The sequence below is a fragment of the Chrysochloris asiatica genome, unplaced genomic scaffold (assembly GCF_000296735.1).
Source record: "Chrysochloris asiatica unplaced genomic scaffold, ChrAsi1.0 scaffold00238, whole genome shotgun sequence".
Taxonomy (NCBI): Eukaryota; Metazoa; Chordata; class Mammalia; order Afrosoricida; family Chrysochloridae; genus Chrysochloris; species Chrysochloris asiatica.
Window position 1 is genome coordinate 487,504 of NW_006408756.1, and position 26,840 is coordinate 514,343.

The 26,840-nt window shown below is 55.5% G+C and overlaps 1 protein-coding gene and 1 pseudogene across 1 annotated transcript; one reads left to right on the plus strand and one right to left on the minus strand.

The window, feature by feature from the left end:
- Nucleotides 1-299: 299 nt before the first annotated feature.
- On the minus strand, nucleotides 300-20,989 carry RTEL1 (regulator of telomere elongation helicase 1). Its single transcript, XM_006873381.1, has 34 exons — nucleotides 20,888-20,989; nucleotides 19,898-20,093; nucleotides 19,606-19,699; nucleotides 18,926-19,007; nucleotides 18,725-18,785; nucleotides 16,926-17,001; nucleotides 16,206-16,290; nucleotides 15,033-15,098; nucleotides 14,280-14,433; nucleotides 11,670-11,708; nucleotides 11,517-11,592; nucleotides 10,793-10,890; nucleotides 10,117-10,172; nucleotides 7,804-7,878; nucleotides 7,623-7,704; nucleotides 6,517-6,649; nucleotides 6,284-6,397; nucleotides 5,865-5,905; nucleotides 5,692-5,777; nucleotides 5,461-5,538; nucleotides 5,139-5,216; nucleotides 4,718-4,864; nucleotides 4,527-4,642; nucleotides 4,280-4,403; nucleotides 4,025-4,175; nucleotides 3,768-3,928; nucleotides 3,350-3,457; nucleotides 2,138-2,333; nucleotides 1,917-2,048; nucleotides 1,423-1,543; nucleotides 1,070-1,272; nucleotides 816-992; nucleotides 466-635; nucleotides 300-380 (listed from the first exon to the last, which is right to left on the minus strand). Exons 1-34 carry the CDS (start codon nucleotides 20,987-20,989, stop codon nucleotides 300-302), a joined length of 3,759 nt encoding a protein of 1,252 aa, XP_006873443.1.
- Nucleotides 20,990-23,851: 2,862 nt separating this feature from the next.
- Nucleotides 23,852-26,840, plus strand: part of LOC102839277 — a 7,016-nt pseudogene continuing 4,027 nt past the window's right edge.

The following is a 26,840-nucleotide window of genomic DNA, read 5'->3' on the forward strand; positions in this document are numbered from 1 at the left end:
ACCCAGGGATGGGGGGGGAAGGGGACACCATCTTGGGCCCACCCTTACCCACCGAGGCCAGGCAGACACTGGGCAGAGGCTCAGGCAGTGACTTTATTCAGAGGAATTCCAGTTGTCAAAGGCAGACAGCAGCCAGTGGGCACCTCCAAAGAAGTCCACACCGCCCCCTCCTTCCAGGCCTGGGTCAGCACCAAGCAGTGTTCTGGGGAGTTTCACCAGGGGTCCGTGGCCCAGGAGACACTGATGTTGGCATAGGGTCCCTTAGCACCAGCAGACCTGGGACCTGGTCCTTAGCTGGCTCACCAGGGTCCCCGCCAGAAGACCTGTGACAGGCTCTGCTTCCTAGTGGCCGTGTAGCAGGCTGGGCATGTCCTAGAGGCCTGTGGGGACAGAGGGCTCACTGCACAAGCTGCCCAGCACACTGGGGCCTTTGGGGGCATGGTGCCCTGTGGGAAGGGGGCCGACCTGGAGGTGCTGGCGCCAGCAGGCCTGGCAGCGGTGGAAGTCGCAGGTGGCACACTGGAACAGCACCTGGTCATCCCCACAGCCACAGCACACGGAACCCCCTGCACTGGGTTGTGGGGGCACAGGGACCTTTGCATAGGCCTGCTCCCTTGACCTGTCCCACAGGGGGTCTGACCAACCACAGGGAAGCCTGGGGTGTGCCCTTCTAGCTCCCGTGAGCTCTGCTGGCCTCCTACTCTCGACTTTGCTGAGTTTTCCAGACTGTGAAGGGCCTGGGGCCCAAGAGCTGAGCTGGGGACCCTGAGTGATTGGGCTTGGAGGGGTGGTAGCGTCAGGGCAGTACACCCTACCCGATCTGGCCGGCGCCCTGGCCTCATGGGCGAGCTCAAGGCCAGTAGGCCCAGCAGGGCTGGCATCCCAGGCTCCTGGGGGTCCAGTGCCCAGGCCTGGGGCAGGCTGGCCTGTCAGGTCTGCGCACATCTGCTGAAACTGCCGCTGATGGTGCGGGCGCACGAACATGCCAAATCCTGTGAGATGGGGATACTCAGCCCTGATACCTCTCCCTGGGTCCCCCCTCCCAGAGCACAGCCCCATGGACACTTGCTCTGGAGCAACGGGAAGTCCTCAGGTCTGGCGGTGGTGAGTGCAGCCACCACGGTCACCACCTTCTCATAGTTGTCATCCTTCTTGTACGTGGTCAGTGCTGCCAAGAGCTGGCTGCAGCCTTCAGACCCAAGGGCCTTTCGGACGTCCGCTAGATAGGAGGTCACAGTAGGCCGGCTCTGCGGACCTGTTCTCAGGTGGCCACTGGACTCCCCTGACGAGAGAGGACCAGGCTTGGAGGCCACATCAGAGCACAGGGTCCTGGAGCACCTGCCTGGTTCTGAGTTAACAAGGGCTGGAGACCCCCAGGCCTGTATTCGAGAGCAAACCCCCATGAGACTGGGGCTCAGGGACTCTTCCTGCCGACAGGTACCTGTAGCCAGGTGGGGCCCACCCTGGTTCAGGTGTGCCCTAGGGTCCAGCTGCTGGACGGCACCCTCGGAGACAGTCAACTTGGGGTCAGGCTCCCGGCTTCCTGGGGAACATGAGCAATGAGTCCTTGCAGTCCTGCTGGGCCTGAGCCTAGAGGGAAGCACCTCACATCCCCAAGTCTGGGAAGTCCCCACAGGGAGGAGGTGGGACTACCAGGAAGATGGGCCCCTGACAAATGCCCAGGCAGGCTTCAGGATCAGAGACAACAGAGGTGGTCATCACGGTGACAAAGCAGGGGGGGATGGTTCTCGAGCTGGCCGGCCTTGAGGGGATGGGGACATCTGTTATTGGGGGAAACCCCTGCTCAGGTGTGGGTTGTCTATTAACTAGTATGGGAGTAGGTGCTGTTCACGCCAGGCTAGACACAAGTCCGGACAGATGGGGGAGGGGGAGAGGGAACACCGGACCAGGCTCACCGCTGGGGTTGGGGGCCAGCTGCCCTTGAGGAAGGCTGTGCTCTAGCCGGGAGCCGCAGCCCTGCCCCGTCAGCCGGAGGCAGGCCTCCTCAAACCGTTGCTTGTGGTGGGGCCGCACAAACTGGTAGAGCCCTGCAGAGACAGGGCACCAGGTTGATGTTTGTCCAGCCCCTTTTCATGGGATGGATGACCTCTGACTCGATTTCTGCCACTTCTCTCACCTTGGAGCAGGCTGTGCTTTTTGGGGTCCTCAACAAAGAGGGGACCGAGGCAGGCAGTAAAGTTGTCAAGGTCGTCGGAACCCTTATAGTCCCTCAGGGCCCGGGTGAAGACGTCAAAGTTGGCCTGGCTCAGGGCCTGCTTCAAGGCTGCCATGAAGAGCTTGGCTCTGTCCACCTGTTCACCGCATGCCACCTCCTGGGGCACAGCCCATGACGTGCCAGTGTGAGTCCCTCCCCCAACCCCTCCCCACTCCCTTCCTCCTGCAGACCCCTGCCTTAACACCCTGCTCCTCATTCTGCCCAGAGAACATCCAGCATGTGTACGGCCCCCACCAGGCCCCTCTGTCCACAGAGGGGGTGTCTAGCTGCTGCCTCCTTCACGCCCTCCTGGCTTGGTCCTGAAACCAAGGGACGGACGCACTGACATTTGTGGCTTTTCCAGGACGTGGGCTCCCTGGATCAGACTGTCACTAAGGAACTAGTAACTGCTTCCATCTGAGGCCAGAAGTTGACAAACCACTCATCAGCACGCGCTGTCCCCGTGTCCACAGTCCCCTCCTATGCCATGCAGGCCCCAGACCCAGTGTGCTCAAGGGCCAAACCCAATGGTCAGCCTGCAACACCAAGGGGTTCTGGGAACCCTCTATACAACCCTAATCACCAGGGTGGGATGCTGGGGGGTGGGGGTGGGCGGGGAATCCCTCGTGACAGGCAACAGGGAGCCAGTTTCTGAGTGCCTTTGTGGAAAAAAAAAAACAAAAACAAAACCCCAAGCCTGAGGTAGCTTCTGCTGAGTGGCTGTGTAGGGGGGTGTTTGTCACACTCGGGACACTGTGGGAAGGGGAAGGGAGCTGCCTGGATTCTACCACTTTCTTGTAAAACTGAGAGGGTCTCAAATACAATGTCAAACTCCAAAGACTAAAGCTGCTGAGCACGGTGTCAAAGGTGCCAGGTTCTTGGTGCTCCAAATCAGATGATGGTTTTCAAAACTAGAGATATGGGGCAGGCTGAGGCCTGAATGTTTGTGAAGTAGGAGTGACCAACAGAGACAATTCTGTGAGGACTTCTGCTGGAGGAGGGGGGGTATGTGGAGCTGGGGATTGGCTCTGACAGGCGAGGGTGCTGTGGCCTTTTCCCTCCCTGCTGTCCTCTGAGCCCCCAGCTCTGTCCAACCCCCTGCCCTACCAGCACCCACCATCTGCCCAGGTGCACCTGTGAGTGGTTGGGACCACTGACGAGCTTGATCCTCTTCCTACACCGTCTCTGCTCATCCACCAGCCTCTTCTCCTGCCTCAGGCCCAGGGTGGAGAAGCACTGTGCCTGGGAGCAAGAGCCACAGTCCACTCCACTCTCTTGGCCCCAAGTCCCCGAGTCCCCACACCCCGTCACAGCAGACATCCCCGGGTCAGGGTGCAGGGGGAAGTGAGTGAACCACTGAAACAGCCTCGGGGGCTGGCCCAACATGGTGGGAGAAGAGTCCAAAGCCCTCAGCAGGAAAAGCCCCATCCAGACCAGGAGACCAGTGGCTTCTGGGTAGCTCAGGGAAGAGCCAGCAGGAGAGGCCAGACCCAGGTGGGGTGCAACTGAGTGGACTAATGCCCAGAATCACAGGGACTTCAGATCCCCTTACCTCTTGCTCCCCGGGGAGGGTCTCATCCCTAAGCCCCTTGGCCTGCTGCTCACTGTGCTCCAAAGCAGCCAGCAGCCCCTGGGGTCTCCTCCAGGCTAATGCCAGTTCCTGTTCATACTCCAGACACATACTGTTCTCAGTGTCCCCAGAGGCCGGCGAGCCTGCAGGAACACGGAAGGAGTCAGCAGGAATCTGGTGCGTATGCACACCTGGTCCCCGCCCCACCACCATGCCCTCATCCCTGAGCCCCCACGCACACACAGGCCTCTGCTGCAGGCTGGGCACATGCAGGTCCAGACTCCTGGCACTCCTGGTTGGAAGCAGGGGGCTGGGCAGTGCAGCCCCCGTGGTAGCACCCACTCCCAGGGGGGGTCCTGGAGCCACAGCACGGGGGGTGGGAGCAGGCATCTGGTAGGAGAGAGGTGGCTGTGAGAAGCCCCTCACCACTCCCTACCAGTTTTGGGGGGACAACTCCTCCCTAGTGAACACAGCACCCGTCTACCGAAACTTACCGTCCTCTGAGCTACACGGAAGAACTGGGCCACATCACGGATGACAGGGCCGAAGCTATCGTACACTTGGACAAACGGACGTACCCAGGACGGGAGCTGGGCTCTGGCATCGGCATGGGCAAACCTGAGGGAGCAGGGCTGTCTGTGGGATCCTGCCTGAGGGGCTAGGGACAGATCCCTCTGGAAAACCCAGGGTCCCTCCTAGGCTAGAGGGGTTCTGTGGAGGCAGTGGGGGTACTGTAGTCACCTGTGGTCACAGAGGAATATGGCCCCATAGTCCTGACGATGGCGGATTACCCGCCCGATGGCCTGGTTCACGGCCCTGGACGCCTGCTGCCGGTACCACTCTTGTCCAGAGAGGAACTGCTTGAGGATGGGGCCATCAGTGGCTGTCCACTCACCCTAGCTCCCCTAGGTCCCAGCTCCCTGGCCCCTTACCTGACCCCTGGCTCCACTCTGGCCCCTCATCTCATCCAAGAACTGCATCTTGAGGACAACCCGAGGGTCCATGCGTGGGGGGTATGGGAGGCCCGTGATGACCACTCCCCGGCCATTCATGTCTGCGAAATCCAGCCCCTCACTAGCCTGGGGACAGGGACAGGGAGTTGCTGGGCAGAATCTACTCGCTTATCCACCCGTCCCCTTTAGGGGAAACCCCAATGTGGGAGGGAGTGATGGGTCAGGTGACCCACTTTCCCCCCTAAACTCCACGATCAACATCCTTCTGCTCTGTGGCTAGGAGCATGAGGCAGCGGGCCGGGCCCACAGTAAGGACAGTCATGGTCAGCTCCTCCCGGCCAGCATCTGCTAAATGGGAGGGTGGGGCCCATGGTGTCGTCCAACCCCAAAGAGGTCTCACCTTCCCTCGGCACACAGCCAGGAAGGTGGCCCCGCCCGACCCTGGACTGCCGACCTTGGTGTAGTAAGCATCCATGACCTGGAAGAGGAATCTGTCACCCTAAACTCCAGTCCCAGGCGGCTGGCCAGCAGGGTCCAGAGTGTCGAAAACCTCAGAGAAGCCCAGGAGAAGAGTGGGTGGGAAGCATTCACTCTGGTCTAGCCAGGTGAGAGCCACCTGGGGGGGCACAGTGGCCAACAAGAGCTGGTCAGGGGCAGCAGGCCAGTCTAAGAGGCTGTGGCCATGGGAAGGGCAAGGGCCAGGGCCAGCCTGGTGGACAGACCTCAGAGAAGCCGCCTTTGCTCCTGGGCTCCACAAACATTGGCTTTATCTCCTCAATCCGCCGGGCGAAGTCTCGGGCCTAGGGGAGAGACTCAGTGTGACTGCCCAAGCCTGTCACCATTCCCCAAGAGAAGATGGCCACCCTCTTCCGCCACCCACCCCTCCTGGGCTCCTTTGTCTCCCTACCTCCCACCACACCAGGGCATTGGGGGGGAGGGGTGTAGGGACACACCCGCCAGAACTCCAGACTTTTCTCCATGACGGGGTAAGAAGGAAAGAAGACCAGCAAACCATGAGGTACCACGCGGGCGACGTTGCCTGGGAGCAGAGGCCCATGGTGTAGTCAGGCTGAGCACTAAGAGGCTCCCCCTGTGCTGTGGGGTTCAGATGGGGACAGGGACTCACCGACAGCCTTCCCTAGTGAGGAGAGGCACTCCTCAGAAAACCTGTGTGGAGAATGGAGAGGGCTGCTGTGAAGAGCCCAGGCCCGCCTCTACCATAGGGACCTCAGGCTGGTACCTGGGCCACTCGGGCAGCAGACAGACTGTGGCCTAGGACCACCTGGGAGTCCACAGGAAGCAGTGTGGACAAGGTCTCCAGGCAGAGGGCAAGAAGTGGCTGCCACACCCCGAAGCCACCCCCCGTCTATAGGGCCGCTTGTCTCATCTCCTCGCCTCCCTCTAGCTTACAGTACACCCCCCGCTGGCACGCTGACCGCTGGGCCGGGGCTACTGCTGCACAGGGGTACCTGACCACGGCAGCCCGAGGCCTCTGCCTATGCATAAGCTCAGCAACCACTCCTCCATTCCAGACCTGGGTCTTACCGTCTGTCAAATGCAGAGCTCAGCTGAACCCCATCGGGGCCTTTTGGAATGATTCCCACCCAGATCTGGTGCTTGTCAATGACATGGGGATTCTCCAGGCATACCGGGAAAGGGCTGCATGGCAGGAGGGGTCAGCTGAGGTGGCTACAGCGCACTCACTGCCCCCTCCGGGAAGCCTGGGCCCCAAGCGCCCACAGCGCAGCATTGCCCCCAGCCCAGGGGCTCCCCCTTACATCTGCATCTCCAGAGCCAGGGATGACATGGGGGAGAGTGTGCCGCTGGTGAGGATGAGCGAGCGGACACCCTGGTACATAAGCTCACGCATGCTGTGCCCGGGGCTGAAACACCAGTAGCTCAACACCTTCCCTGGGGGACAAGCGGAGAGGGCAGAGATGTGGAGCTTCTGTAAGGGGACCTTTCCTGGGGGGATGCACGAGCTCATCTGCATCTGGGCCCAGTCACTGTGTCTCAGTGTACTAGGGAGAGTGACAGGCAGTGCAGGGGGCTGCAGAGGCCACAGCCAACGAAGGCCAGGCCCCAGGGCCCCCAGGCCCGGAAGCCCGGCTAGCCACCCTGTGATGGGCCTCCTCCCTGCGTCGGTATCTCCGGGTATGTCGTGTGAGCTCACACATGACTCTGAAGTCCAGCCAAGGCAGCAGGGATGATACAGACCAAAAACCCTTTCGGGGGCCAGACCTAACCAACAGAGGAGACAGGCCTGTGGCCACCCTGAGAAGACAAGGACATGCCATGATAAATGGCAGGTCCTAGGGCTCAGGGGGCTCTTTAGGAGAGAGATGAAGAAACCTCAGTACCCCACCCCTGCCGAGGAATACATTCCCCCTCCCGCCTCAGGAAGATGACATCACTTCCTGTCACTACCCAGGCAGGGAGGAGCTCTTTCTGAGAATCCACAGCATTTCCAGGGAGGGGGCTGCGAAGGCCGGAGCCCAGCAGGGCTGGGGTGCCTCAGGTTGAAGGGGGCTGGGAGCATGTGTCCCAGTTGGAGGATGAACACATAGGACCAGGGATGAAGGCCTCCTTACAGTGGTCAGGCCATAAGTTTCTGTGAGGATGTGGTGACCATCACAGCCAACAAGGAGCCTGGACCAGATCTGGGGGTGGGGGGCATTGTCACAGCTGGGAGCCCAGAGGATCATCACAGCTACAACAACTTGCACTTTGGGGGCTGGTGGCATGGAGGAACCCTTGTGAAGTCTGGACACAAAAAGGCGGCAGGGCCAAGTGTGGCCAGAAGATGGCCTCAGCGGGGCAGGGACTGGCCCAACACTGGGGTCAAGCACCTTCCCCCAACCCTCCCCCCCACCCCGAGCTCTACCTTGCTTCTTGGCAGCAGCAGCACCCCAGACGTCTGCCCTCTGCCCTCTCCTGCGCTGGCTGGTGTCAGGGTGAATGTGTACCTATAGGGAGGGTACACACAACAGCCCAGGCCTGCTGCCCCCAATGCTCCTGCCCAATCCTGAGGGGATGGGGTCATGAGGCACCCATGTGGCTCCTACCTTGTAGAACTTGGAAGGCCCCTGCCCCATCATGGAGTCAGGGGTGGCATCAGGAGCATCTGTGCTGAACACCATCTGGAGGGCAGACAAAACAGGGACTGAGCTATGCAACCAGAAGGGGCCACCTCAGGAGAAACAAAGCCACTGGTTCACCGTAGTTCTAAGAAGGACCGGGCTGGCTGGGGAATGAGCCCTTATCTCTCTGGAAGACATCTGCTCACTCACTGGCACCGGTGGGCCCTGGGGTATGGCCCAGCATGGCTCCGAATTGGTCCTTTGTCTCTGTGCCCCCTCCCTCACAGGACACAGCTGACCACTAGTCTTGGAGGACTCCCACTCAACATATCTTCATAAAGACTTGAGAGCAGGCAAGAAGATGAGCGCAAGGCCAAGGAATCAAAGGGTGCCCCCTGTTACTACAGGGCAGGCCCCACCAGGTGACAGGTGGACAGGCAAAATGAGAATGAGGCCATGGACTCAGAGGGTGCCCCGGTTACTACAGGACAGGCCCCAAACCAGGAGAAACCAGAAACCTGCCCATGTGACGGAGAAAAGGGCGAAGGAGTGGAAGCCCTGGCAGGCTCTCGAAGAGGTGCAGCGGCAAGTCAGAACCTGGGGCATTGGCCCTCACACGTGTCCACAGGCACCCACACGTGTGTACCTGTTTACACACACGTGTGCATGCACATGTGTGCCTCTATAGTACAGTCCTGCCCAAGCGTGACCTATGGGTGAGGAAAGGGCACCCCTCACAAACTCCAGAGACCACTGAGGCTCTGCCAGGGTCCTGCCTGGCACGGAGGATGGCCAGGGTCTCACACAGCCCCATCCTCTGCTGTGTCCCATGCTCAGTCATACCCAAAGGGTCTTGACCTACTCCAACGCTCATTGAGTGCAGTGCAGACTCCATCCCTGAGGACTACTGACCCCACATACCCACCTCTGCCCACTCCGCACCCTACTCCAAGCGATGCCCTGACTGCTGCCCACACCCAACACGAGCCCTGGTAGGAGCCCCTGGTCCACGAGATGAGCCGCAATGCACAGCGTATGAGGGTCCTGGCTGTCTGCTGCAGCACCAAACCTTGACACCACCCATGGGGGCTGCTGAATCACACCGTATCTCAGAGCATTTCTCCCCCACCCACGCCAGCCTGAGGCGTCTCTGGTCTGGTACCCTGGGCACCTCCCTTCCCACATGGTCTTGGCCCGTCTGGACATGAACATCTTCACAGTCTGCTCAGTTAGCCAATGCCAGACTTCTCTGGCTCAGAGAGACTGTAAGGCCAGGTTCTCTGAAGAAGGCCACCCGGGGGGAAGGTGGCCTGAGTGTCATTTACAAGGACCTCAGCAGCAAAACTTGGAGAAGAGAGCAGAGACCATGCAGAAGTACAACCACAAGGGACAGGAGGGCCAGTCTGATCTCAGGTGACCAGGAACAACCCTGTACTTGGAACATGGGCTTGAGGAGTTGGGGAGCCGGGAGCACTTCTGTGTCTGCACGGTCTCAGCCAAGTGAGTGGGACAGACAACCCCACACACTAACACTCGGGTGCTGACCTCTCAGGGAGCCCCTCCAGGGCAGACCCCACCCACACTCAGCACACGCCTTCCCTGACAGGAAGAGGACTGGTCGGATGAGCAAGCTGCCTGTCAACTTCCGCTTAGCACTGCAGCTGCGGGGGCCCGTACAGGGCGCAGGGAAGGAGGGCAGAGTCAGGTCAGAGAACTGACAAAGTCCCCAAGCCAGTGGGGTGTGGAGGCGGAAACAGTCACGGCTGAGGTAAGTTTCTGTGGGTGAGCAGCTGGAGCTGTCTCACAGACAGGCTGACTCAGACTGCTCGTCTGGGAGGCAACAGAGAGAGGGCAAGGCCCGCTCACAGGAAACCTCTCCTGTTCTAAGGGCCCAGGAGACCCCCGTGCAGGACACACCAGCTGGACAAGAACTTGGGGAGAAGAGCCTGGGTACAGATCTCTGGCTGCCTGACTGTACCTCCTGACTTGCTATTCATCTCTCTTTGGCAGGTTGAGTGCAGGTGCCCACAATACAGACGAGGAGACAAGCTTAGACAGGTGACGTCACTCAGGCCCAGGTTCTTGGCCCCTCCCCAAGCTGTGCTCAGACACACACATCTGGGCTTGTGGTGTCACGCTGTCCTCCACTCCTGTCCCTCACTAGGACAGAGCAGCTACAGAGCTGCTGGCCGAGGCCTCTGGAAGCTCGCATGAGTGCCAAGAGGGGCCTGGGCTTTACCACCAGACCACAGACTCAGCCACAACGGCCCACGTGCTTCCAGGAGGGCAAGCACCTACCTGGATGGTGTCTGCCAGTTTCTGCAGGCCCACTGTGCTGGTGAACACCCCGGCACCTGCAGGCAGTGACACACATGACTATTGTGCAGAACCAGACCAGGTTCCTGCCTCCCAAGGACAGCAGGGTGCACCCAACAAATCCTGGCCACCTAGACAGAGGACACACCCAAGAAAGAGCTGTCCTCTCCTGGGTTCCGACTCTATGGGGCTGGGAGCTGTGACCACCCTGTCCCCAGACCCCAGAGGGGAACGAGCCCTGGGGAATTGGACTGTTATCCATACAGGACATACGGGGAGACTAAGCCTGCCACGTTCACACTCCACGTGCCTCGGCAGCACATGACCTCAGTGGGCTGGCTGGGACGCAGCTACGCAGAGGCACCCTGAGCGACCAAGCTGGTAAAGCTGGTCATGTGTGAGTGCTACCTGAGCACCTGGCAGCTAGAGCCGCCTCACCAGGGAGGCCCAGCTGGCAGCCAGGTTGACCTGGTCACTAGACCCCTGGCACTGAAGTCTCCACGTCCCAATCAGGGAGGTATGAGGTGTTGGCATGGTCTAGTGGCCCCCAATAGCTGGCAGTGAGGGTTGACAGCAGCTTGATCCAGACAGGAACCCGTCCATCTGCTCAACACCTCCCTCGGGGAGTGGGGGGGGAGGGGGCGGAACGACAACTCACGGCCCGCCAGGTGCTGGATGACCTGATCCAGTGAGTCCAGGATGCAACTCTTTGTCTGAAATGTGATCTGAGCTTCGGCAAACAGCTGGAAGATGTAGCTGACAAGAGAGAAGAAAAAGTTTAGGCCAAGCAGGCCAAAGTAATTTCGGGTCGGAGGTGAGAGGTGGGCTGGATGGTTGTCAGGGGCATCCTGTGGGGCAGACTTTGGGAAAAGCAAGGAGGTGGGGGCCAGAAGCCACACGAGGAAACACAAGTAAAGCTCTGCTGTATCCATAGAATAGAGGTGAGGCAACTGGGCCAGAGCCTTGAAGGGCAAGCTAAGGGGGAGACAGCTGGAGCCCAAGGACACAACCCTGCTGCCCAGAGCTGGCTCCAAGAACGAGGCTCTCTCGGCATTGGCTCAGGGGTCAGGCTCTGCATCTGAGGTGGTGATAAGAGCGCTGTAACAAGGTGCCAAAGACCAAGCGTTGTTAGTGAAGGTATTTCAGGGGGAAAAGCCAGGCTGGAATTATAGAGGGAGGAGATGCAGGTGAGTCATGAGTGAGAGTGTGATGTGTGAAAGCTGTGTGTGAGGGCCGTGTGTGAGGGCCATGTGTGAGGGTCGTGTGTGTGAGGGTTTTGTGTGTGAGGGTCATGTGTGTGAGGGTCGTGTGTGTGAGGGTCGTGAGTGTGAGGGTCATGTGGGCGGACAGACACACATAGCTACTTGTTGCCCATCCCTCACCTCCCCGGCTTGGTGACACCACTGTCTCCTGGCAGCTCGATGGCATCAATGGCTCCTTCCAAGCGAAGCAAAATCACTAGAGACAAGAGGCGGCCGTCAGGGTGGTCCCACCCAGCAGACCAGGTGTAGGCAGGAGATAGGGGTGGCACTCACTCTTCAGCTTGGCGATGTCTTCAAGTTCCATGTTCAGCCCTGGATGAGAGAAGAGAGCAGACATGCTGTTACGGCTCTTAAGGCTCTGGGTGAGAAAGACGGGGACACAGAGAGTAAGAGTTGCTGGTACGTGTCACTGAGTCAGCCCCACTCAGGGCAACTGTGATGGACTGAATTGTATCCCAAAAAACGGTGTGTTGTAAATGCCGACCCCTTTACACCTGTGGAGAGAATCCCATTTGGAAGTGCGTTTTGTTGTTGTAGGGAGCCACCAAGCCGGACCCGTATCAACCCATATGTACAACAGAACAGAACACCTCCCGGTCCTGCACCACCTTCAAACCGCCTGCTGTACCTGAGTGCACTGTGCCAATCCATCTCATTGGGGGGGGCTCCCTCTTTTTCGCTGATGCTCCACTTTACCAAGCAGGATGTCCTTCTCCAAGGACTGGTCCCTTCTGGTAATAGGTCCAAAGTATGACAGACGAAGTCTGGCTATCTAGGATTTTAAGGAGCATTCTAGTTGTACTTCCCCCAACACAGATCGGTTTGCTCTTCTGGCAGTCCATGGTACCCTTAATATTCCTCCCCGACACCGTAACTCAAATACATCTCATCAATTCTTTTACGGTCTTCCCTAGTCACTCTCCAACTTTCACTTGTATACAAGGTTACTGAAAATACTAGGCTTGGCCGAGGCATATCTTAGTCCTCAAACTGACATCTCAGCTCTTGAATACTTTGCCTAATACAATACGTCATTTGATTTCTTGACTGTGCTCTATGATTGTTGATGGTTGATCTGAGCAAAACGAAGTCTTTGATGACTTCAATCTTTTCTCCAATCACATAGATGTTGTTTACTGGTCCAGTGGTGAGGATTTTTGTTTTCTTTTACATTGAGGTACAACTCATACTGAAAGCTGTGGTCTTTGATCTTCATCAGTAACTTTTTAAACTCCTTTTCACATTTAGCAAGCAAGACTATATAATCAGCATATCACAGGTTGTTAATGAGTCTTCCTCCAGTCCTGATGCCATGTTCTTCTTCTCGGATTATCTGCTCAGCATACAGATTAAATAAATATGATGAAAGAATGAAACACTAGTGCACACCTTTCCTAACTGTAAACCATTCAGTATCCCCTTGTTCTGTTCAAACAACTGCCTCTTGATCTATGCACAGGTTCCTCCTGAGCACAATTAAGTGTTCCAGAATATTCATTGTTTGCAATGTTGTCCATAGTTTGTCATAACCCACACAGTCAAAAAACACAGGTAAACATCTTTCTGGTATTGTCTTCTTTCAGCCAAGATCGATGTGACGTCAGTAATGATACCCCTCATTCCATGCCCTCGTCAGAATCCGGCTTGAACATCTGGAAGCTCTCTGTCATTGCTGCAGAAGTGTCTGAATTATCTCTAGCAAAATTTTATTTGCATGTGATATTAATGATATTACGCGATGATTTCCGCATTCCGGTGGGTCACCTATGTCTGGAATGGGCACAGATATGGATCTCTTCCAATCAGTAGGCCAGAGATGGGTGAGCGCCTCCCTTGGTACAGATGAGAGGAATGTCAGTGCAGGGTGTGTCTTACAGCCAACTCTTTGGAGATATAAAGCAAGCAGAGAAGCAAGGAGAGCTGGGGGAAGACACATGCTAAGCCGCATGGAGACCTAAGCAAGGAGCAGAAGCTGAGACGCGGCCCCTTCCGCAGAACTGAAGAGATAAAGCCTTCTCCTAGAGCCAGCACCGTGAAATCAGACTTCTAGCCCCTTCAATTGTGCGGGAATGAATTTAGTTGTGTGCCTTCGGTTGTAGTAGCACCTCGCCCCCCAGGCCTGCGCCCCCCTCACAGTCCTTCTGCTCAGTCAGTGTCCAGGCAGCTCTCCCTCATTTTTGCTGACCCTCTACTTTACCAAGCATCATGTCCTTCTTCAGTGACTGGCTGCTCCAAAGTCAGTGAAATGAAGTCTTGCCTTTCCTTCTAAATCTTTTACGACCCTTGTTTACATTTTTACGTAGGTCAAGGATTTTTAAATGACCAGAGAGCCTGACGTCTGAAGGACTGAGAGGTGCTATGCTAATACAACTCCGTCCACACACAGGCAGCGGACACCCCAAAGTTGTCAAGACTGCACAGCAGTGGGAGCAGTCAATGCCCTAGTGACCTCACATCCAAGTAAGTGACCCAAGAGAAGAAAACCATCAGCAGCCGAAGACATCCACGCCACGCTCACTAAGGGAAAAGCCTGCAGCAATTAACGTGAAAAGTCCCCACAAGTGGTACGGCAAACACAAGTCATTACCACACACCACGTAGAAGACACGCAGAGATCACGCTACAGCCACGTGTACCATGACTACCACTGTAAGAACACACCTACAGATAGCCCGTGGAGTCACAGGTGGCCAAGGACTCGGACGACTCATAAGTGTCTTTCAGACTAACCTGTTTGCTTCTTCAGTTACAGAAAGTAGAGGGCAAATCAATAGCTGCTGTGAAGCAAGTAGCTGAGAAAGCAGTCAAGGTCTTCAGAGAGTGCCAGAATGATGGAATAGCCCCGCCATGGTTTGTGGGGCTTCACTGTGGCCGAGAACTTACCGGAGCCACCCATGCCCACGTCAGGCTCCAGGTAGAGTTCACGCTGCTGTGCGGCCTTGGTTTGCTCCTGCAGGACCTGGTCTATGACATCCAGCCCAGAAGCCAAGTCATGGGGGGTCAGGTCGAAGGATGCCGACTCCTCACACATCTTCTCCTGAGAGCCGCGACACCACCCAGGGGCAGGGACATGACCAGTTAGAGAACTGGGAGCCTGTCCATCCCTATGACCCTATCCTGACAGCTTCTAAGACCAGGGGTACCCACTGGCAGATGGAGGGCTCTACTGGTCCAAAGATGTGCATGGTTTGGCCCATGTGTTTCCAAATTATTTTATTCATGCTGGCAACATTTCATAATTGGAAACATCCCATCAAAATCTAGATTTTGACTTCTCACAAAATCAGAAGACATGGAAGGCAGAGCCCACGCTCCTCCAACAGCAATGTTGGCTGGAACAGCACCCCTATGGATGGCTGTCCCATCCAGGGCTCTCCTCTAACACCTCCATCAGAGCTGCTGGGGGTGCTGGGGGTGGGAGTGAGTAGAGTGGCCGCCAGAGGGCAAACAGGGGACAGTAGGAGGGAAGCTAGGCCTGCTGGGTCTGGCAAAGGGCTCTTGTGAGGAAATGGGGCCAGATAAAGGTGGAGACTGTGTTCTTAGGGGAGGGAGGCCTCAGGGTCTGGATAAAGCTCTGCCAGGAAGATGCAGCAAGTCCTCCCACAGGAGCCAAGGAGGGGGAGGGCCCAGACTCACCACGTTGTGAGCTTCATCAAAGATCACCACTGTCCCCTTCAGGTCAATGCTGTGTGCTCTGCGGCTCTACATGGGGAGGAGGGGATGGGGGCTGGAGTCCACCGCCAGGGACAGGGAAATTGAAGCAACCAACAAGATTCCCAACTGCTCCACACCCAGCCCACCACCAGGCATCGAGGTCTTTCTAAGGCAGAGGGCATTCCCAGCTAGCTCCCGTGGTTGTTCCCTGAAGTCTCAGCACCCTCTCTAAGTGTAACCAGGCCATTTGCAAGCCGGGGCACCTATCCAGCCTTTGACAGACAGATGACTGGGAGCAGGTGCTTTCTTCCTGGGACTCTTCTTCTTACTTTCTTTCTCTTAGAGTCCAAGTTTCTAATTCTAGTCAAACCTGATTTCTTGATTTTTTTTTTTCCCCTTATGGGAAGTGCCTTGAGAGTCCTAGTAAGAGATTTGTGCCTATGCCAAGATGAAAAAGATCTTCCCCACAAGTTCTTCCAGAAGTGGTATAGTTCTCTTCCAAATGGATATCCAGCTACACTAGCCCATTTCCTAGACTAGCCTCACTCCACTCAGTGACCACTCTCTGAGAAATCACTCACTGTGTGTGCTTGGATCTGACAGGACGCACGGCCCCTACCAAGACTCTGCCATCCTGAGGGTTGTAGCCTCAAGCAAGCTGTGGGCTCCACGGAGGGAGCCTCCAACGAAGCTTTCAAAATGGCATTTCAAGCCTGTGCAATTCCAGGCTGGGCCCAAACTCCTACCCGGAGGTTCTCATGCCAGCCAGAGGGAAACCGTCAGCAAACTCTGCTGCTCAGAGGCCGAGTCTGATCTCCGCTCCCCACCGCAGCAGTTACCCTTCCTGGCTAAGACCACTGACGAACTCACTGTCCTCACTGCCCCCACGTCCACTCTACACCAGCCACTCCATGCTCCTCTCTGACCTTTCAAACAGTCAGTACCAGCATTCCAGGCTCCGCCACCGCCAACTGTGGCCCACTCCTTCACTGACGCTGGTGCGTCTTAATGACTGTCTGCTGCCCCAAGAACCCATACCCCCAGCCTGCCCAGTTTGTGGCCAGTTCCAGGCCCTGCTCAAAGGCCACAGGTGCCACCCAAGCCTAGGGACACCCCATGACAATGGAACCATCCGCCCATAGGCTGTGGGCACACCTTGGGGTCCAACAAGTAGTTGTACGGCATAAAGATGATGTCGGCTTGCTGCTTCAGGTTCCGGGAAAGGTAATATGGGCACACCCTGGCAGAGGGCAGAAGCAGAGAAGATGCTGAGGCCACACACAGGAAGCGAGCTGGCAGTAACACAGGGAGCCATACAGGGGAGCCCCAGGCTGCCTCAGTGTGGCCCAGCCAGGTAGGGGGCCTAAAGAGGTCAAACCTCTTATGTTCAGCCATGTGACCCTGTCACCAATTCTAAAATCCGAAACAAAAACCCCCAACCCACTTCTACAGAAGGGAAAAGCGCTAGAAAACCACAGTATCGTTTCCTTTAGAAATAGGAAGTCTTTCTTATCATGACTTGAATCTCCAAAACCAGAAAAAGGTCCTCAACTTGCAGGCCTCAGAGAAGGGGGCTACACGCTCCTGGGGACACAACAGGCAACGTACACAGCATGTAGCACAGCCTTCTGGGACAGAACAGCCCACGGGAAGAACCTCCCACAAGGCTTAGAGGCGGAGAGCAGGGAGTTCCGTTTTGACTTATATACCTGAGAATCACTTACTGTTTCATACTGAGTCTCATCAACAATAAAGTACAAAAGAAAAGAGAGTCCTTGGGTCTCAGCACACCCAAGAGAAACCACCCTGAAGGGGGTGAGCAGCCCAGTCAGCCCACAAGCCCCCACATGGTGGGAGCGGGGGCCTGGGTCATACTTGTGCCTGCTTCCACTCTTGACCAGGTCCTCGATGTCCAGGATGGGGGTGACCAGCTCCTTTTCCAGACTCTTCTCTGGAGGTACAGGGAAGGAGTCAGCACACACTTGGAGTCCCCCATGTAGGGCCTCCCCGCACCCAGAGATGATGCTTAGGTGCCAGCACTCCCCCATCCCAGAACTGCAGGGTCTCCCCACACACAGAGATGATGCCCAAGACAGAAGTGCTCCAATGTGGTGAGAAGGAAGTGTGACCACCCCAAGACCTCTCCCCTAAGGCAAGAGATGATGCACAGCCAGCCACCGTGGACTAGATCCAGAGGAAAACGCCCATTGTGTGGTCTGGAACCCAGGGAAGTAGCACATGAGGCCCCGGAGCCTCACCGGCTTCCTGAATGGGCACCCATGGCCAGGGCTGAGTGTCAGGAAAAGGCGCCAACCCTCCCCAAAGGAGCAGGACATCCCCTTTCCAGGGCCACCCATCTTGTCCCCTTCCTTTGAGACCATCTTAGAGCAGGAGTGGCCACTTTACCTGCCCCTGGCCTACCATGGACCCTTCAGGCGTTCAGGTGGTGACCCGCATGTCCTGCCTGGACCTTCCCCCAAGGCCCGCAGGGTATCGAGTGTCCCTCGGCCTGCCCTGGGACCAGGAGCATGTACAGAAGCCCCTCTGGTTCCCCTTCATCACACAGCAGATGGCCAAGTTGACAAGGAGAGAAGACTTCAGTCCCTGACCACAGCCACTGAGAGTCCAACACTGTCCCTGCCTGCCACAGGTCAGTCAACATTGGGGCCTAGGGCCCGTTCCCTGCTGATGACCATCCAGCAGGCCTGGGTCAACACAGACACAGGGCAAGAGGTCTTCAGTGCCACCCAACCAAAATTCAGTTAACAAAATGGTGGCGAGGACCCAGTGGGCTGTGGGGCACTGCTGGCCACCATGTCCAGGGAGGCCTGAGTCCTTGGCCAGTTGTGAGGTTGTGCCAACACAGAACTGCACTGCGGGCTCCCAGCAAGTAGAGGCGCAGGTAGCCCTTCCTCCCAGCACACACCTGAGCTTCCGGGTAGAATCACCTGAGCCCCTTGACCCGGGACTGGCAGCCCCCAGCCCTGGAGGCAGGAAGCCCAGAAAACACTAGGACCCACCTGAGTCTGAGTTCCCTGAGCCACAGAGAACAGATGAATGATCCTTAGGCCACTGCCAGGTGGTGGCCAGCCAAGTGTGCTTTAGCCCCACTATGAGCACCTGCCTGAGCTGGAGGTCACAGATGCCAAGCCGACGCCATGCTGGCTGTGGTCACTCCCTCCGTCCTTTCTCCCAGAGCATCATAGCAACCTGTGTTGGGCACCCAGACCACCTTCCCAGGACTCAGGGGTCTCAGCACATAGTGACCACAGCACAAGGGCACACCCCACTATGCAAAAGGAGACCAGGCACAAGCTTCCAGAGTCCTAGCCCTGTGGAGCCCCACGAGCCATGCTTAACACCCCACGGTCACGTGACCAACAGCCATGTGACAACAGTCACGTGATAACCCATGGGCAGTGCTGTCACATGGAGACCCAGGGCTCCTACTCAGCCTGGTCCTAGGCCTCTGCCTGGTACATACCCACACGGTCCCTCCCAGAAGGCATGCAGGTTCCACACCCTCTACCTTGTCTGCACGGCTGGGACACAGTGCGCCCATCTACCAGGAAGTGTGGGAGCCCTTCCGAAACCCAAGTTCCCAGGGGCCAGGAGCAGCCAGTGGCCTGACCCACGCCCCTCCCCGGGCTCAGGCACAGCTCCAGCCTTCTGACCTTCGACATTATTGTAGTAATGGCAGGAGCGGCTCGCCACCTTTCTTCGGCACAGATGGATCTGGAAGGGAAAGATGCCAGTCCCAGATGAAGTCAAGGCTGGGAAAAGATTGGGATCTAGGCTCATTTCCCACTGTATCCCCAGCCCAGAGGCAGCACAGGGGGTGAGGAGGAGTATGGACTGGCCCCCCTGAAGCCCACCTGCATGTGGTTACTCTCCTGCTTCTTCACTTCAGGGTGAATACACAGCTGCTCCCGGGAACCCAACACACACACGCGCGGCCTGCTGGGAGAGAGAACCAGGTGAAGAAGTCGGCTTTCACAGCACAGCCCCGCAGTGTGGGCTGCACATAGGGCATCTGATTGTACAGATGATGGGGACAGGGCGGCTGGAGGAGAAGCGCGACCAGGGGACGGGCTTTCTCTGCTGTGAGGGCCACTGAGTCACTGCCAAGGTGGGCGAGGAGATAGGGGGATGAGACTCATGAGCTACTGAGAGTCCCCAGGCTCCATCACCACAAGGGTAGGATGCCAGGCCTGTTTGCACCTCCATATATGTAGCTCCCCCAGAAGGCGGTCCCAAGGGTTCAGAGGTCAGGCCTGATCCCCATCACAGCAGACACAACAACAACGCCTGCAAGGAGCTCAAGGCACTTGGGTAAGGACGGGCCTGTAGCACCACAACTGCTTCTGCACAAGTTTCAACTGTGGGAGATGCCTGACACCCTCCCCCCCCAGCCTGAAAGCGGAGCATTGCTCCCCAAGGGACAGCTCAGGAATGCCAAAGCCTACCACTCAGATGGCACTTGCTGCAGGCAGTCAGCACTACGCTAGGCCAGCCTCCTATCCCCCAGAGAGGAGAGGTTGGACATGGAACCCACCGATAGGCCGTGTTCCGAAGCTCGCTGATGACCTGCGTGAGCTGTGAGTGTGTCCTGGAGGCGTAAATGATCTTTGGGATATCCACGTAGCAAGCTGCCCAGGCATGAAGACGCAGAGAGTGTGGTCGGTCAGCAGCGGAATCCTGTGACCACTGAGCTGAAGACACTCAGACAGCCACAGACAGACAGGCTATCCTTACAGTCACACCGGAGGGGACAAAAAGCCCACCCAACGTCACCCCTTCCTTCGCCATTCCCACTGTAAGGTTGGAGAGCCAGGAAGGGGCGCCACCTGGGGTGTCTCCAGTGTCAGCCGCACTCTCCCAAGACGACAAGGTCTGGTTGAGGAACTGCTCTCCTTGCATCCTCTCTGCGATCTTGCGAGCAGAGATGGCATCTCGGAGGTGCTCCCGCCAGGCCAGCGTGGTGCAGAGCAGGCAGAGCGTCTTCCCCGTGCCCGTGGGGCTCTCCAGAATGCCGTTCACCTTCTGACAAGGATGGGGTGGGGCCAGAGAGGGAGGGGACAAGACAAAGAGGCCTTGCAGGACACAGACCTGGGACCTACACTGGGTAAAAAGGCCCATGACTATGGGTAAGGTCATTCAGCCCTTGTTAGCAAACACTTTACAAGCATTTCCCAAACATAACAGCATTTTCCAGCCTAATATAATTACTGACAAGAGTAATGAAGTGCCAAGTCTCGGAATAGAGCGTCAGCCTGCAGTTCCAGGTTCAGGCGTTTACAGTCCCAGCTGAAAGGAACTGGGTGGCCGACATATTGGTTCTCGGAGGAGGGTCATTGTGGGAAGCGGGAGACAGCAGACAAATTCTGCTAAGCTGTGCCCACCTCCACACGGCCTCCACAGCGCCACAAGAGCCATGGTCACAGCTGTACAGCTGCTACAGGAGAAGCCGCGGAACCGGAGGGAGCACACTTACTCCCTGCCCCCTTCACAGTCCAAAGTGTAATGTAAGCCTAATGCTTGTCACTTCATCTCAGCTCAAATGTGCTCCCTTCAGGGAAGCACAAGCACCTCACCCCAGCCCATCTTTTCCCTTCAGAGCACTCATCACTGCCTGAAAGCACCTGTTTGTTTACTTGTTCATTGTCTCTCCTACCCAACTAGAACAGAAGCCCTACTTAGAACCCAGTCCTGTGTCCAGACTGCCCCTCTGGGCAGGCGTTGGAGGTGGGAGCACGTGGGTCCTGGCCGAGGCTGGTCCCGTGTGGGCCCATTCCCTATACACAAGTCCCTCAGGGGCCCTCGGCCCTCAGCTTTACCTTTTGCAGGCACTCCAGGACCTTGGCCATGTACTCCTGCTGGCACCTGTACGGCTGGAATGGGAAATCCACTGTGACACCATTCAGGGTGATCTTGGGCATGGCAGCGGGTTCTCAGCAGCGCACAGAGGAGGGCAGAAAGGCAGGCTGCTCACATCTGAGAGGCAAAACTCTCTCCTAACATCTCAGGCATGCAATGCCAGGGTGGAGTAGGAGGAGGCTGTACTCGGAGGAAATCCTGTGACAAGGACACCAAGGTTGGGAAACAGCCTTCCTAAGGAGACAGGCTATTTGGTCAACCATCTCAGCAAAGACAGAGGGCAGGTCTGATATAGGAGCTCTGGTGACACAGAGGATTAAGTGATGGGTGACAAGCTCAAACAAGTTCAGTGGCTCAAGCCGTCTGCTGTCTGCCTACAACTGTACGTTGGAGGACTTGACACCAGCTTTGTTGGAGGGCAAGTGGAGTTTGGTGGGCCAGCCCACACCGCTCCATCATTCCCTAGGAGAGGCGGACAGCAACCCCAAGTCCTGAGTCGGCTGGGCCAGTTATTCATGCAACAACTCACCCACTCCACGAGAGAAAGATTGAGGTCCTAGCGGCGCCCAGTGGAGATTCAGCACTTCCTGCCCACCTCCTCCCTCCCCATTAATTATCCCTCCACCTGGGCAACCAGGTGTGGCTCTGACCCTGAGCAAGTCACTCTACTTCGCTAGACCTCAGTTCTGTATGACACTGGGACAAAAAGACCAGACGCTAAACAATGAGTGATGGTCACTCCCTCGCGGGCCCCGGCCACAGGAAAACGGCACCTAGCGCATGGACTACGGGTCCCAGGGCACAACGCGGCTGAACCGCCGCCGAGGGGCTGCCGGGAGGTGGATTTCGAAATCCGCCTCCTGCACTCGAGCTGCTTGGCTGAGAACCAGGTGCAGGGTCCCCGCGGAGAAGCTCCAGGGCCGGAGGTCCCAGGAACCCACCAATTTCGGAAGCTCAGCTACCCGGATCTCCGCTGTCAGTCGATTCGAACTTCGCGGGTTAAGGCGCGCCGCCGCAGAGACTACACTTCCGGCTATACTTCCGGTCCGTTGCGCCGCGCTCCTCCAGGAACTGCTCTCCAGGCAGAAGGGTCCGCCTGTCTTCCCGCCGATCACGTTGCATACCTCTTCCGCGGATCTGCGCTTGCGAACGGCACCTCTCTTGCCTTCCGTCGGATCTGGGGTCCCATCCGTCTCCTTCCTCGACGTCGTCACGCACCGGGATCTCCATCTCAAGACCTAGGCTAAACACCGCGTTGCTGGTCGTCTACTCAAAGCTCATAGTGGGTTCCCCTGATCCCCCCTCTTTTCACAACACCCACTGGCATCTTTGCAAAGCTGGAGTCTGAGCCAGTCACCCTCCTTAAAACCCTCTGGCGCCCCGGAGCGCCCTTTCGAACATCTCACCATCTCCTGTCCTCACCATCCCCGGTTCTCTCCCTCCCCTCGTCCAGCCACTTTTCTGGTCAGCTATCCAACAGGGCCTGGTGTGGCGCTGTGGGTTAACATGCTGCACTGCAAAATCAGTTTGAACCGCAAAGTCAGCTGTTCGAGCTCACCAGCCGCTCCTCGGAAACCCTATACAGTGTATCCCAACCCACGCCATCTTCTGTGAATGAGCTGCAGTGTGTACCCTGCAGAATGAGAGACCAGAGAAGAAGGCAGCCGCTTGGCCAACACTCTGTGTGCTCACCATCCCCAAGATGAGTTCCTTTTTCATGAGGAGACAGAAGCACAGAGCCATCAATAGACCACCAGCTGCTAGCGTTTGTGGAGCTTCATCTCTACACCTCTTCTCATGAAAACAGCTGCTCTCATCTCCCCAGAAGCCCCCAAATCGGCAGACTCAGTACGTCCAGGACCAGGACTAGAGCTGAAGGCCCGTCACAGGAGCAAGCCTCCGGTCCCACTGCACTATGAGACCATGGTGCCTTTGAATGATAACACAAAGTTGTCACTTTACTGACCTAAGCCTGAGAGCTGAGAGTCAGGGAAACCAAGTTGGACCTGACAGACCACAGAGATCCCCATCAATACCATCTACTGAGCATCTGCCCTGGCAGGCTTTGTGGGGCCCATTGGCACAGCAAGATGGATGCTAGCCCATACACACCATGTGTCCATGCTCTGCTGAGTACAGTGGAAGGAGATCAGGGGCCTGGCCTGGTCTGGAGCCTGCAGAAGACCACCCTGGGGACGCCACACTCACCACCCTCAGGCAGTCTCTGTGTGGGAGGATGGTGAGCAGTGGGCACTATGGCATGGTGGCCAGTATTATTTTAAGGTGCTGGGGGCCTGGGTAGGGGAAGTGGGAAGGTTGCTGGAGGAGAAAGGAATGATCCGCTCTGGTTTGCTTCCCCAAGACACAAGTCCTGCAGACGCCTGGAGTGGGTCAAAAAATGCATCCTGGGCCCCCAGTCTTCTCCACAGACCTCTGAGGGGCCTGAGTGGCAGTTCTCGAGGCCACCAGGCTATTACATGGGTGGGGTCACAAGGAGGTGCTCAACAGATATCTGTTGGGTGGCTGTGACCTGCAGAAGGGCATCATGGGTGGGACTGGGGTTAGTTTCAGGAGGTCTGACCTACAAAGGGTCAGAACTTGGAAAACACCTTTGGCATGGCTGCTTACAAACTGCCTCCAATTGACTTTGTGGGAGGCCAGTTCTGCTCCTGGCACCTGGCCCTGTACTGAGGTAAACCAGATGTTCAGTGGGCCCTGCCCCACATTCCGTGTGTGTCCTCATGCCCGCTATGCTAGGTGCTAGCCCATACAGCTGTTCCTAAATTCAGATGCGAAAACAGGGCAAAGAGAAGATGTGCCCAAGGTCACCTTGAGTCTGAGGCACACTGTCCCTTAATTAAACCTATATGTGCACACCCACCCGATATCCCCCAAAAAAGATTTTGGAGGGCCCGGGAAGCGGCATGCCTCTTCATGCCAGAAGCTGGAACTGGAGTGAGTCTACAGGACAAGGACATTCCCATCTATGCTGCAGGAACTGGTCACCCTTCCAGGAGGACATCATTAATTCTGCCAACACCCTGTGTGCTTTTCTCCTCTTTGTCCTCAGGCTCAGCTGCTGTAGGGGAGCAGGTGGGGCAAAGTGTGTGTGAGTTATTCTGCTGAGGAACAAATTGCCACAAATTTTGCAGCTGTAAGCAGCACTATTCATATTTGCACATCAACCACTAAGTTGAAGAATTTTACCAACTTCTTCAGTCTGAAATTGATCAAACATGCAATCAAGATGTAATGATAATTATTGGCAATTGGAATACAAAGGTTGGGAACAAAGAGAAAGGATCAGTAGTTGGAAAATACAGGCCTTGGTGATAGAAAAAAATGTCGGAGATCAGGATAGAATTTTTCAAGACCAATGACTTATTCATTGCAAATACCTTCTTTAAACAATATAAAAGATAACTACACATGGACAAGGAGCTCTGGTAGCGTAGTGATTACAAGTCAGGCTGCTAACCTCAAGGTCAGCAGTTCGAAACTAACAGCCGTTCTGCAGGAGAAAGATGAGGCTTTCTGCTCCTGTAAAGATTTACAGCCTCGGAAACCCTATACAGGGTCACTGTTGAGTCGGAACCGACTCCACGTCACACTGTCACTGTCACCATACACATGGACCTCACCAGACAGACAGAGCACACAGAAATCAAGTTAACGGCATCTGTGGAAAGAGATGGTGGAAAAGCTTCATATGATTAATCAAAATCAGGCCAGGGGCAGAATGTGGAACAGACAATCAATTGCTCATATGCAAGTTCAGGCTGAAGCTGAAGAACATTAAAACAAGTCCACAAGAGGCAAATAGGACCTTGGACATATCCCACCTGAATTTAGAGATCCTTTCAATAATAGATTTGATGCATTAGATACTAATGACTGAAAGCAAGAAAAGAACATCACACCGGAAGAGAACAAAAGATCATTGAGAAGACAAGGAAAACACCAAAATGGATGTCAGAAGAGACTCTGAAACTTGCTCTCCAGTATAGAGATGTTAAAGCAAATGGAAGAAATGAGGAGGTAAAAGAGCTGAACAGAAAATTTCAAAGGGCAGCTCAAGAGACAAAGTCAAATATTATAATGAAATGTGCCAAGACCTGGAGTTAGAAACCCAAAAGGGAAGAATATGGTCAGCGTTTTTTTTTTTTTTAAGGTTTTTTTTTTGTGGATTGAATGAAAGTTAACAGGGCAAATCATCAGTTTTACATTCAACAAATCATACACCTTGTTTCATTACAATGATTATAATCCCCTTCATGTACCATCAGATAACAGTATTTCTCTGTATCCACTTTAGCTTTAGCGTAGTGGTTACGAATCGGGCTGCGAACCTCAAGGTCAGCGGTTCGAAACTACCAGCCGCTCCGCGGGAGAAAGATGAGGCTTTCTACTCCCGTAAGGAGTTACACCCTCGGAAACCCTGTACAGGGTCGCTATGGGTCAGAACCGACTCGAAGGCACTTAACAACAACAACAACACTTTAGCTTTACAACAATAATAACATCAAAAACCACTCAGGCATATATAATAATTTACATCTCCCAAGGGCACATTCTTCAAGTCTGCCTCCTGGCCACCAGCTCTTAGTCCCTCTCTTCTTAGTCTATGAATCCAGAGTCCTCAGCCACTCCCCCTCTCCATGCCCCCATCTCTGCCTCCATCTCTGGCATTGCTGCTTCTCTGGATAAGATCCCACATTCTGCTTGTGCGCTTCTCCCTTAATGGTCCTAGGGTCCTCTGTTTCTGGACTGTAAGATTAACCACTCCCCTGTTTTTGTTACAAAACTTCTACCTTTACAATTGTGACAGTTGCAATTATTCAGATAACAATTATTCACTATTGAATCTTACGAATCATATCCCCATCTCTTTTCACCAGATACATCAAGACAAGATGACAGCTATTCAGTAGGGACTCTTTCTTTCCCCCCATACTCTTAAACTAAACTGCCTCTTGAAAGCTTGTAAGCCAGTCACTTCGTGCCTTTATTGCCCCCTCATTTTAGGTAGCCAATGTCCAATTAGCCCATCCCTATTTACCCTGTGTATAGAGGGGATAGCATTGATACTTGATGTGAAGACTCCTTCCCTCTCTGTTGGTATTGAGAGTAATTACCGCTGAGTATAGGTCAGGTTCATCAAATTGTAGCAATTTACCCTTGTTTCCTATATTAAAAAAAATTTTTTTTTTTTTGTAATCTTCCTCTAGTTGAGTTCTGATTATTGAGCCATCAAGGGTAGTTCTGCAAGTTTGGGTGTTCTTGTGCATCTCCCCTCACTTCATATCAGCTGGATGTTTTACTCTCAGCTCTAGCCCTATGGGGCTATGTCCTTGTCCATGGGCTCAAGTGTCCCCATGTTTCACCACACTTTGGACCAACCAGCCCTTCCTCTTCTCTCTCTTATCTCCAGGTCAACGGGAGGCAATGGACTCTGGTTGAACTCAGCCCATTTCTTCATTGCTGCCTTTTCCCCTCTTCCATTCACCAGTAGACCAATGTGGTCGCCAGCAAGCTTACATGCTTGTTTGTGTGTTCCCTTTGAACTTCAGTCTTACAGGGGAGTTTGTCCTGAAGAACTTGATTGCTAGCCTTGATGTCTTCTTGACAAACAGCTTGCTTATTCATGTAGTAGCCAGTTATGCTGACATTTTTGTTTTGGGTTTTTCCTGATGATCTTTCTTTGAAGATGTATCTTCTGTCACTGTAGCTGTTCCATGCTGGTCTGCTTGTCCTTTCTAGTGGGAATGTCCCACCTCAAAAGGTTCTGGATGGGACTCAGGATTCCACCTAAAGTCCTATACTCTGTAAAGGCTTTGCACGAGGCCTATTTCACTGGGCACGTTCTAGAACCCCTTTTAGGTATTCCAGTCAGTTATAGGCTGAAGACGGGCT